At 48.2% G+C, this 17,003-nt stretch overlaps 1 protein-coding gene across 4 annotated transcripts in view; it reads right to left on the bottom strand.

The window, feature by feature from the left end:
* Nucleotides 1-17,003, bottom strand: part of COL4A6 (collagen type IV alpha 6 chain) — a 191,391-nt gene that overhangs the window by 10,200 nt on the left and 164,188 nt on the right. For all 4 annotated transcript variants that reach the window (XM_084638926.1, XM_084638927.1, XM_084638925.1 and 1 more), the window contains 10 exons: nucleotides 14,488-14,658; nucleotides 7,100-7,243; nucleotides 6,568-6,693; nucleotides 6,066-6,247; nucleotides 5,743-5,806; nucleotides 4,726-4,800; nucleotides 3,369-3,476; nucleotides 2,462-2,569; nucleotides 1,930-2,001; nucleotides 281-406 (listed from right to left, as the gene is read on the bottom strand). In XM_084638926.1, the coding sequence (XP_084495052.1) occupies nucleotides 281-406; nucleotides 1,930-2,001; nucleotides 2,462-2,569; nucleotides 3,369-3,476; nucleotides 4,726-4,800; nucleotides 5,743-5,806; nucleotides 6,066-6,247; nucleotides 6,568-6,693; nucleotides 7,100-7,243; nucleotides 14,488-14,658 (1,176 nt within the window). The remainder of the gene's footprint in view (nucleotides 1-280; nucleotides 407-1,929; nucleotides 2,002-2,461; nucleotides 2,570-3,368; nucleotides 3,477-4,725; nucleotides 4,801-5,742; nucleotides 5,807-6,065; nucleotides 6,248-6,567; nucleotides 6,694-7,099; nucleotides 7,244-14,487; nucleotides 14,659-17,003) is intronic.

The raw sequence follows: 17,003 nt of genomic DNA, 5'->3' as shown, positions 1-17,003 counted from the left end.
CCTCCAGGGAAGGAACAAACCCCCTTTCTCATTAGCACCACAAGAGAACTATAAAAGCTAATTCAAACTATGCACTCAATCATTTGTCATACATTAGACCATGCCATACCTTTACTTTGTGTTTACAAATCAACAAACCAATGGCCCCTTCACATCTTTATGACTGTGAATTTCCATTATTAAACTACACTGTCCCTACATATACTCCCTGCTGTCCCAAGTCTAGGTACATTCGATCAGTCAATACAATTCATCTGCTTCCACAGACATTACTATTTACCCATGTCTCCTGATGATCCTTTCTGCCCAGGGAGTCCTGGGGCTCCTAGGCCAATGCCTGGGGAACCTTCTTCACCCTTAGGACCTGGAAGCCCTGCAGGGCCATTCAGTCCAGCTTCACTCAGACCTAATCAAACATGTTTAAAGGGGACAGAGGAGCCTTTTAAAACTGCTTGATGTAAGTTCATTTGCATGTTCAGTCAGTATACAGTGTTAGCCATTCACCCCTCTACTGCCTGGAGTTCAGAGAAATCACTGGGGCCGAATCTGGTCCCAACTCCAGTCCCTTATATGCTGCTCTGGTGGTGCACAGTGGATGTAAATAAGACCCAAGGGGCTGGGGAAGAATTCTCCCAGCCTAAGAACAGCATAGCCTTATGCTACTCCTTTTGTGAGCCTTGGTGTAAGGATGTGCCCTTGGTGCTTGGTGCAACAAGGATTCTGGGTTCCAGTGAAGCCCATAGACAGCTTGGGAAAGTCAATTTTGCCTTCCATCCCCCTGGATTGTGTCTTCTGTGCCGCTCCTCTCAGGAGATACAATACAGAGTTGAACCCACTGTTCAAAGGATTTCAAGATGGAGGGATCAATCAACATCCACTGCTCAAGAAGATCTGGAGTGAAGCATGAGGTGCTGCAGGATAGAGGCAGGGCTCTGGGAGATGCTTCCCATGGTGTGCTTGGCAAGAGCCAATATTATATAGTCTTTCCATTCTCACAGACGTGAAAATCAGAAAACAAATGCAAATCATTTGAGTGCTTCAGAAAATATGGCAATTGTCTTTATTTCCCAAAAATAAAAACTTTGAAATCAGGGAAACATGGAGAGCACTAGAGAGATATTTACAAACTAGAAATTTTATGTTCAGTCTTAACACTGTTTATGTCCAGTAACGCCTGTGCTTCTTTCATTTATCCAGTTACAATTTAAAGTTAACAAATCTGATGTTTGCTATCATTTTTAAAATGTTCAGACTTAGAGGATGATTCTGACTAGATATGCCTCTCTCCCCATATGTCTTTCTCCACCTCTTTGAATTTGTCAAAACATTGTTGAGAAAAAAAGAACTATTTTTCATATTACCATCAAAATATGAAAATCCAGCAGAACATTCCTAAGTGCAGCCTACGGGCCTGGTGCTCTCACTCATGTGAGGAAGCCCACAGACTTCAGTGATGCTACTCTCATGAACGAGGGCTACAAGCACAGGCCCAGTGTAATTGAGATCTATGCGGCAACTTGTCATCTTTAAACCAAAACCTAACCAAACATCCAAATGTCGTCTGGGTGAAATCAGAGTAACGGAAATGAGGGAGAGAACAGGCCTATACTTTCATCAAATTAAATTCGTAGTGGTTACAGGCTGGTTCAGGTGTTGAGGCAGGACTTACAACCCCAATGGCACCTGCAGAAAACATTCTGCTCTCGTTTTCATGTGTGAAACCCCATTGAATTCAGTGCTAATGCTTCATTATTGAAGCAGAATTTGGTCTCACACATTTAGTAAGAATACTGACGCAAGATGCACAATGTGGGTTCCTTGTTATTTCTGTTAAATCCAGAACATGACTAAAATGGAGCCATTTTGTGACAAACTACGTCGTCACTCAAACCCCACCCCTCTAAATATACCCCAGCGGCAATTTTTTACCTGGTGTTCCAGGTGACCCTTTTGTGCCTGGTAAGCCGTTCAGACCATTTAAACCAGGAAATCCAGGGAATCCTGAGGAGACATTATAGAAGCTTGAATGGACAGCCAATAGCTTGTAGCATATAAGAAGCTGCTAATCTGAAGGAAATGTACAAAACAAGGAGGCTGTGCATGCGTTTAGTGCTTCTGGAGATCAATGGAAGTAAGATTTTCCTCTAGACACCTCCCATTAATGCAAGACGAAGAGCTTTTCCCATAGTCACTTACTTTTATAGTTTTACCTGCAACGAAACCCTACTAGTGACCCAAACCTCAAAAATCAGATAAGAGCCTCTCCCTTTTCAGACATTCTTCGGGTTTTGAACAGCTGGAGCCAACACTGACACCACTAAGAAATGAGGGGCAGTTACTAATGCCCACCAGCCCAAGCACAGGGGGCTACAGCTGTGCTGTCTGCTATTTCCTGCCCACCCAATACGCCAGTTTCTTGATTTGACTTTTTCCCCAGGTGGAAAGTTAAAGAAAGATGCACCTTTTGGCCCTGCTATCCCAGGGAGTCCGATGAATCCTACAGGTCCAGGCTGCCCTGGAGAACCCGGGAGACCTGCATTTCCTCGCAACCCAGCAATTCCAGGGAGGCCTGAAAAGAAGTGACAAAATGACAAGGGATGGACTTTCACACATGTACCCGCACTGTTGAGAGTAAGCATTGGACAACTCTCTTTTACAATTTGCAGTCTTTCACCCTCTCATGGCAATGTAAAGTAGAAGTGGTGGATGAGCAAACTGCTACCTAGACAAAGCAACCCCAAAACACACACTCTCTATTATCACATATCATCACAACAACTAGCTGTAGAATATTTATCAAACAGTTTATCTGATTAATTTCACTATTTTTTCCCATATTAATTATTCAACCAATGTGTTTTTCATCATCTGCCCAGATTATAGACTTGGGTAAATAATTCACATATATATACATTGACTATCTACATTGTTAATCATGACAATGGCTGGAGAACCAGCCACGGAGAGCCTGCTGTAAATTACCATCTGTAACTCACACCAGGGATCATTCGAACCCCAGAAACAGCGCAGGACCCAGGAGGTGCAAAGGTGGCTAAAACTCAGCTCTCCTCCTCCCCTTTCCCTTTGGCTGTATCTTCTGTGCTATGTTACACAGGCGTTACAATGCAGGATCTGCCTCTAGGTTTATCACTACAGAAAGTGGTCCTACCTTTCAGACCAAGAATAGAGGAAAATACAGAGTGCCAGATGACAGATGTGTCTGTTACTAAAGGTCTTTTCTGTTTATTTCTCTATTAAGATGAGGCAGCCCTATCACAAGCAACATAAGAACAAAAACTAAAACAACAAAACTATATCTTTGACCATCCACAAACCTCACTGGTTAGATGTTATGCTCACTGCCATACCTGGTGGTCCTTCTTGGCCAAGGTCACCTGGGACACCTTTAGGCCCATCCAGGCCAGTGCTTCCTGGGTATCCTGGTTCACCCTTTGACCCATCTTTCCCCCTCTCACCTTAAATGATAAGAGCGAAAATCATGTTAGACCATATAAAAGCCCACAGACCATACCATCATGTATCTGTTATCTAAGGGTTGGGAATGAACTAACAATTCTGCTTTGCAGTGCTATGGCCATTGGAGTGGACTATAGGATACTGCAGTTATGATCTCCCAGTATCCTTTGTGAGGTCAAGGGATGAGCAGCAATATCCAATGGAGCAGGCTACTGGCCAGACGGAACATTTGCAACCAATCACAGGTCACTGCCGAGTACTAGGAATAAAAAAAATAAAAATGGGAGAGAGAGACAGGAAGGTCCTTTCTACTATCAAGAAGTCACAGTAATTTCTGTGTCACTATGGCTCAGTGGGTGACTCTCTCCCCACTGGATCAAAAAGTTATGGAGACTCATTTTAACTGTTTGTGCTCAGAACTTCTGAAAATCAGGTTCTATAAATTCTAACTTCATAACAAGACTTTGCTGTCACTGCCGTCCAAGGCTAGGCATTTCAGATGAGACACCTAATCAATGTCAATTTCTGCCCATCCCTAGAAACTGTGCAGGTGGAAGTTAATGATCCCATGGCTTTTCTTTTTTAAAAAAAATAAAAAAGTGTCCCAGCATCATTCCCCCTTTCAGCTGAACCAGTTAATAGTCTTAGGTTACACCAAATCTTAGTGGCATAACAGCTACTCTGCTTGCTTTGAGGACGTTATCTCAATGCTCTATACTGCACTTTGGTTGAGATCCTTCTAGAAGAGGTGCTATGATATATTTCAGTAACTTGCCCAAACTCATATGGTAAGTCAGCAGGAAAGGTGACTTTCGGTCCACTTCTCTAACCATAAGGCTACATTGCTTCTTCTCTCTAATCTGGCAGAGAAACTATACTAGAGAAAGACCTGAAGAAAATGAGAAGTATATGCATTTCCTGATGCTGCTGCACCAAAGGCCACTGAACAGGGGCCTGGACAATGCTATCAGGATGCCAGAGACTGGGTGCTCTGGAACCTACAGAATATGAGAAGTTAGGTGGGACCTGAGGGTTGGGATTGAGATTAGGATTTTGGCTGGTTTTGGAGCATTTAGAATTTTTTAGGCTCAGGCATGGGCCAGCTTCTAATCCCCACATCTCTCATCTGCACGAGAAGACTCAATAAGTGTTTTCAGATAGTAAAATCACAAGCTTGTGCAGCAATGCCCAAGGATAAACCCTGCAGCTTTCATTCCAGAAATTCATAACCATCAAGGGTTACTTTACCTGGGAATCCACGGTCCCCTCGTTCTCCTTTATCTCCTAACCCACCAGGAATTCCAAGCGATTCCCCCGGGTCACCTGGTAGAAGTCAAGAAAGGGAAATTTTGCTCTCCAGACTTGACTGTGCTGGTAGACCATTCTGTAATTAACCCATTCACTCCTGAATTGTAGCTTTTACATGTTGCTTACTACTCTTTCTCTTGAAAATACACCTTTGCTACAGTTCAAATCCACGGACTTAACAAAGGCAAAACAAATTACTTGCCTGGGGTAAAATAAATCCTTTTAACAATATTTGCATCAGCTTTGGATGCAGAGCTATGCAATGATCCAATAAGCCACAAATTAGATCACAGGTAACACCTAGCTTTTCACTTCACAGCTTCTATTTATTTATACGATTGATACAGGATTATTTTCTAGATCTCTGGATGTCTCTGGTATTGTGCTATGGAGAGAAGGTTCAAAGGCGTGTTTGCTATTTAAGCATCAAATTCCCACTAAATTCCAATGGGAATTGGGATCCTAATTCCTTTGAAAATCCCAGCCTAGCTGCATATTTAGGTAGGTGGTTAAAACAAAGAGCACCATCTACTGGCACACAAGAGTATGTGGCATTGTTCATTGCTTTATGGTCCACTGCAAAAAGTTCCCTGACTGCATCTCTTAACATGTACAACTCTGTTAAAACAACCAGAGCAGGGGACAGTTGAAAATTGCCTCTCCTGTCTGCATTGTGATTCTCAGTGAACTAAGTGCATTTAAATAACAACAGAGGGAGGAATACACAGAGCAGATTTCTAGTGGATTTACCTCAGAAGGTTTCTGGTAACCACTGACTTGTCCAGCCACCCATCCTGTATTTTAAGGGACGTCCCCTATTTGCTACGAAAGCTGCTCAGAATATTTACATACAAGCAAATCAAAAACTGGCAACTTTTCCCTCACAGTCTCTCACCCACTCTCTTCTGCTGGGTCACACTCTAGAAAAGGCCTGGGGGCTGGAAATCATTTTCTTACCCTTTGGACCGGGGAAACCAACAGTTCCTGGGAACCCTGGTGCTCCTGAGATACCCTCTGAACCCTGGAAAAAATAATAGATGATTATCCTCATGCCTACTGCCTGCAGCCTGGGTTGTGCTGATAGCAGTGAATTGCGCCCCAATCTGTCTGGAGAAAAAAGAAAACCCTCTTTTTCATTTATCAGTGCCAGCTATTACCAGAGGAGAGCTGATTTTATCAGTGAGGTGGTGTGGTAGACAAAAGTACTGCCAGCCTCTGTTGTTCTGATACAGTATGTGGGATTTTTCTAAGTGCACTCAGAATGGAAGATGCATATTTACACTTTCTCCTGGAAATCCGGGTAATCCTATGATTCCAGCCTGTCCTTTCTGTCCTGGCAAGCTGGGTGGTCCAGGCAGGCCTGGGAACCCTGCATCACCAGGTAGTCCTCTATCTGTGGCTGGCGATCCTCGTGGACCAGGAAGACCAGGTTGTCCACGGGGTCCAGGGAATCCTTTATCACCTAAATGTATATAGCAAACAAAAATGTGTGGCTACATCATCATAAAGACATTCAGCCCAGTCAAGAAGCTTATTCTTCAATGCTCCCTGCAAAGAAGAGGAGGAGATTTCATTATTTCTGCAATAAAGAAGCACAGCTTTGAAGAGCAACTCTTGATTCAAATTCAGAGTGGCTGTGTGGAAAATCTTTGTAGAATCTGAAAGTAACAATACTGCAGGCTGCTAAATGGACAGAACATCCTCTGCCCAGAGCAATCAGAATTACTGGGTGGTTAGTGGTGGCAACTTTCATTTGGAACGTATTCTAATGCCGGTAAATACCTCTAGGTCCAGGGAATCCTCTCAGTCCAGGTGACCCACGATCACCTTTGTCTCCCTTGAATGCCAATGCCAATTCTGGAGGCCTAAGAACCGGGAGTCCAGGTGGACCTCGATCACCCCTGTCACCTGAAGATGTAAGAGAATTAAGCTGTACGAGAGAAGGGTCTCTTAAAAGTGTTTAAACACAAGAGGCCTGGATTTCAGAGCTGCGGACCACCTGTGACGCCCACTGAAGCCATTTGAGCTGTAGGTGCTCAGCACCTTTTAAAACCAGGCTACAGCTACTTTACACCCTGAATAGATAATAAACTGGCAATCAAAAAACGGAAGCAGCTCTCCTTCCTTGCTGCTCTTGGGCCTAGGGTGACCAGTGAAAAATCAGGACAAGGGGTGGGCAGTAATAGGGTCCTATATAAGACAAAACCCCTAATATCAGGATGGTCCCAATAACATCGGGGTTCCTGGTCACCCTACTTGGGCCCCTTGCTGCAGCAACCCAGTAATTTAGTCACATTTGTTTTTCAGCGCTCACCTTTTAGACCAGAGGGTCCAGAATATCCAATATTTCCTTCCCTTCCAGCTGACCCAGGAATTCCTTTCAGCCCACTCACCCCAGGGATACCAGGCAGGCCTGGCATGCCAGGAAAGCCAATCAACCCGGGAGGACCCTTTTCACCTATTTGGAAAGAAGTTGTAAAACAAAGTGAGAAATTCAGTCTTTACAGGTATTTTTCATACAAATAGAAGTGGAAGCTGGGAGCAGGGCAGGTACGGCCTATTGCACAAACCCAGGCAGTCAAAAATCCTAGAGCACAAACGTAGGAGAGTTCTGCTAGATGTCTCCATTGCTGTAGTAAGCCTCTATTCACCACCACTTACTCACTAGCTTCCAGTTCACCATCAAGAGTCTATTCCTGTTCCCACTAGAGCACACAATACCAACTGATCCAACTGGAGCAGCATGTGCTTTCAAATCATGGCTGACTATCCTCGTAAAATAAAAGACAGTTACCTTTTCCGTAACTGGTGTTCTTTAATATGTGTTGCTCATGTCTATTCCACAATAGGTGTGCGAGCTCGCCACGTGCACCGGTGCCGGAAGTTTTTCCCCTTGCAGTACCCGTAGGGGGGAGTGCCCCCCCGACCCCTGGAGAGTCGCCTTCCCGGCGCGGTATAAGGGGAGCTGCGCGCTCCCCCCACCCTCAGTTCCTTCTTGCCAGACAACTCTGACAGAGGGGAAGGAGGGCGGGATGTGGAACAGACATGAGCAACACATCTCGAAGAACACTAGTTACGGAAAAGGTAACTGTCTTTTCTTCTTCGAGTGATTGCTCATGTGAATTCCACAATAGGTGATTCCAAGCTATATCTGTTGGAGGTGGGTAGGAGTTCACAAGTTCCCAGGACAGTTCCCGCCGAACCCGGCATCATCCCTGAATTGGGAGACGATTGCATAGTGCGAGGTGAATGTGTGAACCGAAGACCACATGGCAGCCCTACAGATGTCCTGAATGGGATGTGGGCCACAAAGGCAGCCGACAAGGCCTGCACCCAAGTCGAATGTGCCTTCACAATGGGCGGCGGGGAATCCCTGCCAGCTCATAACAGGTATGGATGCATGAGGTGATCCAACTGGAAAGCCGCCGAGTGGAAATCGGCTGGCCCCTCGTGCGCTCGGCTGAGGTGACAAACAGTTGCGAGTACTTTCTGAACGGATTGGTCCACTCGAGGTAGAAAGCCAGAGCTCATTGCATATTGAGCGTGTGGAGACGGCGCTCCTCACTGGACGCCTGGGGCAGAGGACTGGTAGAAAAAAATCCTGACCCATGTGGTAAGCGGAGACCACCTTCAGGAGGAATGCGGGGTGTGGACAGAGCTGGACCTTATCTTTATGAAAAACCATGTACGGAGGCTCAGAGGTCACGGCCCTGAGCACCGAGACTCAGCTGGCTGATGTGATTGCAACCAGGAAGGCCACCTTCCATGAGAGGTGTGACCAGGAGCACGTGGCCAGTGGTTCAAAAGGGGGCCCCGTGAGACGAGTCAACACCAGGTTCAGGTCCCATCGTGGGAGTGGGGGTCTAGAATATGGGAAAAGACGGTCCAACCCCTTGAAGGACTGGCAAGTCATAGCATGGGAAAATACTGTGTGCCCCTGCACCAGCGGATGGAAGGCCAATATGGCTGCCAGGTGATATTGACTGATGAAGGCGCCAGACCCTAGGCTCTCAGGTGGAGGAGGTAGTCCAGAATAAGCTGGATAGGGGCGGTCAGTGGAGAGACACTGTGGTCTGCCGCCCATCTAGAAAAACGGGACCACTTCACCAAATAAGCGTGGCGAGTGGAAGGCCATCTACTTTCAAGGAGGATACGCTGAACCTGTTCTGAGCACATCCTCTCCTTTCCACCTAACCACTGAGCAGCCACGCCGTGAGGTGAAGCGCTGCTAGGTTGGGATGGAGGAGGCAGCCCTGGTCCTGAGAGAGCAGGTCCAGGTGGAGCGGCAACGGCCACAGCAGAGCTACCGCCAGGCCTGTGAGGGTCCCGTACCAATGTTGCCTAGGCCATCAGGAGGACTCGGGCCTTGTCCAGCTTTATCTTCTCCAGGACCCTGCTGATTAGAGGGAACAGGGAGAAGGCATAGAGAAGCCGGCCTGACCAGGACAGGATAAAGGCATCGGAGATAGCGCCCCTCTCCAGGCCCCCCCGGAGCAGAACCGGGGACATCCCTATTCTGCCAAGTTGCGAATAGGTCCACCTTGGGAGTTCCCCACCTTCGGAAGAGCTGGTGGGCCACTTCCAGGTGGAGGGACCACTTGTGTTGCGAGGAAAAGTTCCTGCTCAAGCGATCCGCTCTCTTGTTCCAGGAGCCCAGTAGGTGGAAGGCCTTCAGGTGGATGTCGTGGGCTACACAGAAGTCCCACATCCTGAGGGCTTCGTGGCACAGGGCAGAGGATCGGGCCCCGCTTTGCCTGTTAATATAGAACATCGAGGCCGTGTTGTCTGTGAGGACCCTGAGTACCTTGCCCTCTAGGTGCGAGCAAAAGGCCATACATGCCAGCCGCACTGCCCTGAGTTCCTTGACGTTTATATGTAGGGTCAGGTCTTGGGCCGACCACAGGCCTTGGGTCTGAAAGTTCCCCACATGGGCCCCCAACCCAGGTCCGATGCGTCGGACACCAGCTCCAACGATGGAGCCCTGTCCCTGAACGGGACCCCTTGGAGCATGTTGTTTGGAGCGGACCACCACCGTAGGGAGGTGATCACAGAGTCCAGCATGGTGAGGACTTTGTCCATCCTGTCCATGGCCTGGGAGAACTTCGAGGCCAACCAGAGTTGGAGAGGCCTCATCCTGAGTCTGGCATGACGAACCATGCACATGCATGCCAACATGTGACCCAAGAGCTGCAGGCAAACCCTGGCTGTTGTCACTGGGAACTTTGAAACCGAGTCAATGAGACCTTTCAGGGTCTCAAATCTGTCTGGCAGGAGAGAGGCTGTGGCCGATGCTGCGTCCAGGAGCGCCCCGATAAACTCTGTGCGTTGGACCGGGACTAATGTGGATTTGGTGCTGTTTACTAACAGGTCCAAGGCGATGCATGTGGACAGTAGAAGTGCCATGTGATCCCGCACCTGCAACCGGGAGGTGCCCTTGACCAGCCAATCGTCCAGAGAGGGAAAAATCTGGACCCCACCCTGCGCCGTCTGAGGTAGGCTGCTACCACCGTCATGCATTTTGTAAATACCCTGGGGGCAGTGGACAGACCAAATGGGAGGACAGTGAATTGGTAATGATTCTGTCCCACCACAAAATGGAGGACGCGCCTGTGCCCCTCAAATATGTGGATGTGGAAGTATGTGTCTTGCAGATCGAGGGCAGCATACCAGTCCCCGGGATCCAGGGAGGGATGATGGAGGCCAGGGAAACCATGGGGAACTTGAGTTTCACCATGTTCTGGTTCAGACCTTGCAGGTCCAGGATGGGTCTGAGCCCCCTTTGGCCTTCGGGATAAGGAAGTATCAGGAGTAATACCCCATGCCCATGAACGCCTCTGCTGCTCCTAGTCCTAGGAGCTGCCCCACCTCCTGCTCGAGCAGCGCCTCATGTGAGGGGTCCTCCAATAGGGACCGGGGTGGAGGGTGGTTGGGCAGGGAGGAAGTAAACTGGAGGGTGTAACCACGGGAGACGGTGTTGAGGACCCATCGGTCTGAGGTTAGCCGCGACCATCCTGGGAGGAAAGCACGCAACCATTTGGAGAAGGGGAGCTTTACTTGAGGCTGGATCCCTGATGAGGACGGGCGGGGTGACCCCGAGTGGCCCATCAAAAGTGCCTTTCCCCCGCCTGCTTGCCTTTAGAGGAGCCAGGCTGGGGGGCCAGCTGAGACTGCCTCTGAGGGCATCTCTTATAGTCCTGCTGCTTCTTGTGTGTGGCCTCATACTTCGGGAGGGCGGCCTGGGCGGAAGCCTGCTGTGGCTTGAACGTAGGTCTTCCCAGAGTCGGTACATATAGGCCCAGAGTCTGGAGAGTCATGCAGGAGTCTTTCATGCCATGCAGCCTTGTATCTGTCTCCTCCGCAAACAGGGCTTTCCCATCAAATGGGAGATCCTGCAAGGAGGACTATGCCTCACTGGAAAGCCCAGAGAGCAGGAGCCATGACGCCCATCTCATGGACACCGTGGAGGCCATGGATCATGTGGCCGTATCTGCAACATCCGAGGCTGCCTGTAGGGATGCCCTAGCGGCTGCTGCCCCCTCCTCCACTAGCGCCTTGAACTGCTTTCTATCGTGCTCTTGGAGGGAGTCCTCAAACTTGAGCAGGGAGCCCCACAGACTGAATTCGTACCGGCTCAGGAGAGCCTGATGATTTGCCACTCGCAACGGGAAGCTCGAAGACGAATAAATTTTCCTTCCGAAAGAGTCCAGTCTCCGAGAGTCTTTATTCTTTGGGGTTGGGGCTGGTTGACCCTGCCGTTCCCTGTGGTTGACCGACTTGACCACCAGGGAGTTGGGCGCTGGGTAGGTATACAAGTACTCATGCCCTTTGGTGGGTACAAAGTACTTGCGTTCTGCCTTCTTCGAGATAGGGGCCAAAGGAGCTGGTGTCTGCCACAGGGCATTTGAAATTTTAGCCACCCCTTCACGGAGAGGCAAGGCCACCCTACCCGGTGTCAACAAGGAAAGCATGTTAAACAGGGAGTCTGAGGGCCCTGGAGGTGGAGACATGCTGCCACCCTCTTTAAGAGTTCTTGATGGGCCCTGAAGTCCTCCTGTGGGGCGGAGCCACTACTGCCTCCTCCAGGTAGGGCGAGGAGGCCGGTGCGGTGCTCTGGGTATCGGCCGGCACCGGAGGGTCCACCACCTGGTTGGACTCCAGGAACGGTGCCGAGGATGCGCGTCCCACCGACTCCTTCCAAGGGGGTCCGGAGAGGGAGGCCGATGGTGCTTCCAAAGCTCCGGCCACTGAGCGAGCCCCCACCGGGGCCTGCGCTGGAGGCCACGGTGCCCACTGGTACCATTGGGCCAGCCATGACGCTCGGTGCCACTGCACCTGCTGTGGCACCAGCAGGGCCGGCTGTTCGGCTTGGCTGGCCTGGCCCATCGAAGCACGGCTACGAATGGAGGCCGAGCTGGCGTACGGTCTGCTGTTGCCTCTGGCCCAGGAGGAACGGCGGAGCCGGGATCGACATCAGCCACGGGACCGCGATCTCGACATGGAGAACCAGTACCGAGGGTAGCAGCTGCTCCACGAATGGCCTCGATGGGCGGACCCGCGATGGCGAGACGCGAGATGCTGGCGATTGACACCCAGGGCTGCAATGTCTTGGCGGAGACTTGGAGCGGGAGTCTGAGTGGGAATGGCGTCGACGACCATGCCGTGACCAGCTGCGATATCCCCTCCGAGACGAGGACTGTTGGCGGCGCCTGCCGTGGTCCCATCAATAATCACTCCTTGAGGACGAGCGGTGCCTAGAGTCCTGGCCAGCCGGAACCCAGCCAGACAGTCTGGTCGGCGTCGAGGGCGATCCACCGGACTCTGCGCCGAGCAGTCGCTGGGTGGTGAATGGCGTCAGGAACGTTTCCTTGACCGAGACCGAGCCGGAGGTGACTGCGGAGATCCCAGCGGTGGCTTGCCTCTGGACTGTGAGGCGGACATTGGCGGCGCTCCTGGCACCGGCATGGACATAACATCCCAGGCCGCCTGGAGGGCTTCAGGTGTGGAAGGCATCCAGACACCCGAAGAGGCCTGTTCCGAAGGGGCCAGGCTACTCCACTCAACATGAATCAGAGGCCTGGGGCCCGGTGGGGAGCGAGAACTGCTGGACATGGGTCTAGCCTCTGTCCCAGATTTTCCTCGGTGCCGCTGAGAAGAAGGAGTCTTCCTGGCCCTCTTGGCATGCCCCATGAATGGGGAGCGGTGCCGAATGGTTGATGAAACTGGAGGGTTGCCACATACCGATGCCGTGGTGCCGGATACCGGTTTGGAGCAGCGTGCTGGAGTCGGGGTCAGCGCCAATGCCATCAGGATGGCCTGGAGCCTAATGTCCCTTTCTCTTTTGGTCCGAGGCTTAAACGACTTGCAAATCTTGCACCTTTCGCTGACATGGGTTTCTCCCAAACAGCGCAAACAGTCTGCGTGCAGGTCATTTCTCGGCATAGAACACCTACAAGAGCCACACGACTTAAACCCCAGGGCGCAGGGCATGCCCCGGCCCGGGCTCGTTGACTGACTAACCCGCTAACTAACTACAGGTACTAACACTGAACAAACGAACAGAACTGGGGATCGAGCTACGGCAAAGCTGGAACAGAGTAGTTCCGTCGCACCTTCACTGGTGGCAAGAAGGAACTGAGGGTGTGGGAGCGTGCAGCTCCCCTTATACCGTGCCAGGCAGGCACCACTCCAGGGGCTGCAGGGGGCGCTCCCCCCCTACGGGTACTGCTAGGGGAAAAACTTCCGACACCAGTGAACGTGGCGAGCACGCACACCTATTGTGGAATAGACATGAGCAATCACTCGAAGAAGAACCTATAGCAGTGTCGACTCTAAATGGCTGTTTTAAGTTTTACTTCCCTGCCAGTTTGTGCTTCGTTTTCTCTTCCGTACGACGTTTCCCAAACTCTTCGTTCTCTCACCACCTATAATTTCCCCCACTCACAATCCCACACTGACTTTTCTGATTCTATCCATATGGACTCAGGATCATCTCTTGGCCAGATCTGGGGCTCCCATGTGGAATTACAATGTCTGACTGCTCACCTAAGACACTGCTTCCTACTGAGTGAGGGAAAATCTCACCACATCCATCCCCAATGTAGCTCTGTCTTCCCCACCAAGGGGTCACCTGTCTCCCCAGAGAGAATGACAGAGACAGTCAAGAACGTGCCACTCTCCCATTAGGCTGTGATCAGATTAAAAAAAAGTACTGGGTGACTGGCACCTTAAATAATTTTTATCTTTGAAGACAAATGGTGATACAACATGCAACACATTGGTATTCCTGAAATCATTTCTCCATTATCTATTTCTGATATTTCTGTTGTATCAACTTACCTCAGTATACTTTACACATTAAGTAAAAAATCACTTCAGAAGGGTTAACTTCTTCAATGTGAATATTAAATGCTATTATAGATGCCCTTTGCTAACAATGACCCCAACTTGGATAGTGGTTTCTGTGTGGTGGACCCTAGGAACTGAACCGATATATCCTTTGGCAGGGTCCAATGCAGCTTTTAATTACTAACCCAATCTGCAGTCACATCAGCAATCTAGCAGTGAAATTAATGCATCTGAACACAGGTTCCCTGTAACTTTCCATCTCTCCCAACAAGTCGGGTCTAAAATCATCATTCGTGTTACTTTAGCTGTGCATCTGAATCCAGCCCCATATGACCATTTCCTAATTTATACACTTACCTTTTGCTCCAAAGAAACCTGGACGTCCATCTTTACCCAAAGGCCCAGGTGACCCTGGGAATCCTCTGTCCCCAGGTGATCCTGGAAAACCTTCTAGACCTGGGAAGCCTTTCATACCAGCAGGGCCTGGTGGACCTGCATCACCAGTTGGTCCTTTGACTCCAGGAAGTCCTGAATCAATACAAGCAAACTCAATAGCTTTTGTCATATAAGCTTCTGGACAGTTTGGTGAACTGTTCTGCACGTTCTTTAAATGTAGCATTGCTTTTAATATGAGAGCTGGACCTCAAAATGATGGCACATGCAGCCTTCTAGCAGGCAGAGTGTTTAGATAGGCAAAAACATTAGTCATCCAGCAATCAGAGACCTGCCTACGTCACTTCAAAACCAGTAACAGGGAGACTTTTTGAATTATTCTCCTCCCCCACTTTGTCAGCCATTAAAGTGCAGAGCAGCAGCAGGTCTCACCTTTTAACTTCAAGGCAGAAAACCAGAACATGGAATAAGGAGCATCAATAATGCTAACTTCCACATCACCTGGGTCAACCAAAGGGGTCAACTGAAGAGTGGCCTGTTCATTCTGCTATTAAGGTGCTACTTCTTAAAAGTTAGATCAGTTAGTAGTTAAAGGAATAGGCTGCTGAATGTGTTACGATAAAAGCATCTCCAGGATTAACGTTGTTGAAACATTTGTGCACAATTCAGTCTCTGCATATGTCAGAATGTTTCTGGCTGCACCTTGGAAAACATTTATTTCAGAAAAAAACAAACAAGGTAAAGGCCTAAACCATTGAAAAAGGGAATGCTCAGCTACAGCGTTAAAAAGAAAAAAAATCAGGTAGCTTCTGAGAAACGGCACATAAAGCGGAAATATCAGATGGGTGAGCTTTGCAGAACCCTGGATTTTAGCATTTAAAGCTACAACCTGTTTTTTTAAACATAAAATGCAATATCTGCTTAATTAAAGAAGAGAAAGACAACGTGTGCTTGAAGTCTAAGAATATTAAAGATTTTTCCCCATGGCCTTTGTTCTTTGTTACCATCTGAGCATACTCGGTGCAATGATTCTTTGCTCTCTGGTACGGTTAAAATAAGGGGTGCAACCTATAGTCAAAGCAATTCTTGTAGCATTTTAAAAGCTAGGTAGTTAGTTCATGACCTTTTATACTACAGTGGATTTTCTCACCTTGACAGCCTATGTGAAGAACACATAACCAAACAGTGTGACATCAAAAATGGAGAGTTGATGGTAAACGGAATAGAAAAATGGTGAAGGAAAAACAGAAATACGTGAACAGAAAGCACAAGGGCACTAAAGAAATTAATGACTCAGAAAGAATACTGCAGCAAAACCTTAGTCACTTAAAGTTTATCATCCACCAATTAGTGGGTTTAAAAAATTAATTAAAGGCAGGGGAGTCGTCATGCAAACTACCAAGAATATAAAACTATACAGAAGAAAAAGCCTCCCCCAACTTAAAAAACAATACTTTTTGGTGTCCACTTTATAATGCTAATCTCAGAGGCAACTCTGAGATTAGTGTTTAAGAACACAAGAATGGGCATACTAGGTCAGACCAAGGGTCCATCTAGCCCAGTATCCTGTCTTCTGACAATGGCCAGTTGTCAGATGCTTCAGACCTATCCTCCATGAACAGATCTAATTCTTTTTTAAAGCCAGTTATACTTTTGGCCTTCACATCTTCCCCTGGCAACGAGTTACAGAGGCTGACTGTGTGTTGTGTGAAGAAGTACGTCCTTTTGTTTTAAACCTGCTGCCTATTTCTTTGCGTGACCCCTAGTTCTTGTGTTATGTGAAAGGGTAAATATTCACTTTCTCCACACCAGGCACGCTTTCATAGATCTCTATCATAACCTGCCTTTGGTAGTCTCTTTTCTAAAATTAACAGTTCCTGTCTTTTTAATCTCTACTCATTTGGAAGCTGTTCCATGCCCCTAATCCTTTTTGTTGCCCTCTGCACTTTTTCCAATTCTAATATACTATTTTTGAGATGGGGCAACCTAAACTGCACACAGGATTCCAGGTGTGGGGATACCATGGATTTATATAGTGGCATTATTATATTTTCTGTTTTATCATCTTTCCTAATGGTTCCTAACATTCTGTTAGTTTTTTTGACTGACACTGAACACACAGCAGTTATTTTCAGAGAACTCTCCACTATGACTTGAGTGGTAGCAGCTAATTTAGATCCCACCATTTTGTACTCCTGTTCTTTTTGCGGATACAGACTAACACGGCTGCTACTCTGAAACCTGCCATTTTGTATGTATAGTTGGGATTATATTTTCCATTATCCATTACTTTGCACTTAACAACACTGAATTTCATGTGCCATTTTGATGCCCAGTCACCCTTTGTACCTCTTCGTAGTCAGATTTGCACTTAACTATCTTGATCAATTTTGTATCATCTACAAATTTTGACACCTTACTGTTTACCCCTTTTCCAGATCATTTATGCATATATTATACAGCACAGGTCCCAGCACAGA

The sequence above is a fragment of the Lepidochelys olivacea genome (genome assembly GCF_965140295.1).
Source record: "Lepidochelys olivacea isolate rLepOli2 genome assembly, chromosome: 9".
Classification (NCBI taxonomy): domain Eukaryota; kingdom Metazoa; phylum Chordata; order Testudines; family Cheloniidae; genus Lepidochelys; species Lepidochelys olivacea.
Note: the sequence above shows the minus strand (reverse complement) of the source record. Positions and strands in the feature narration are given on the sequence as shown.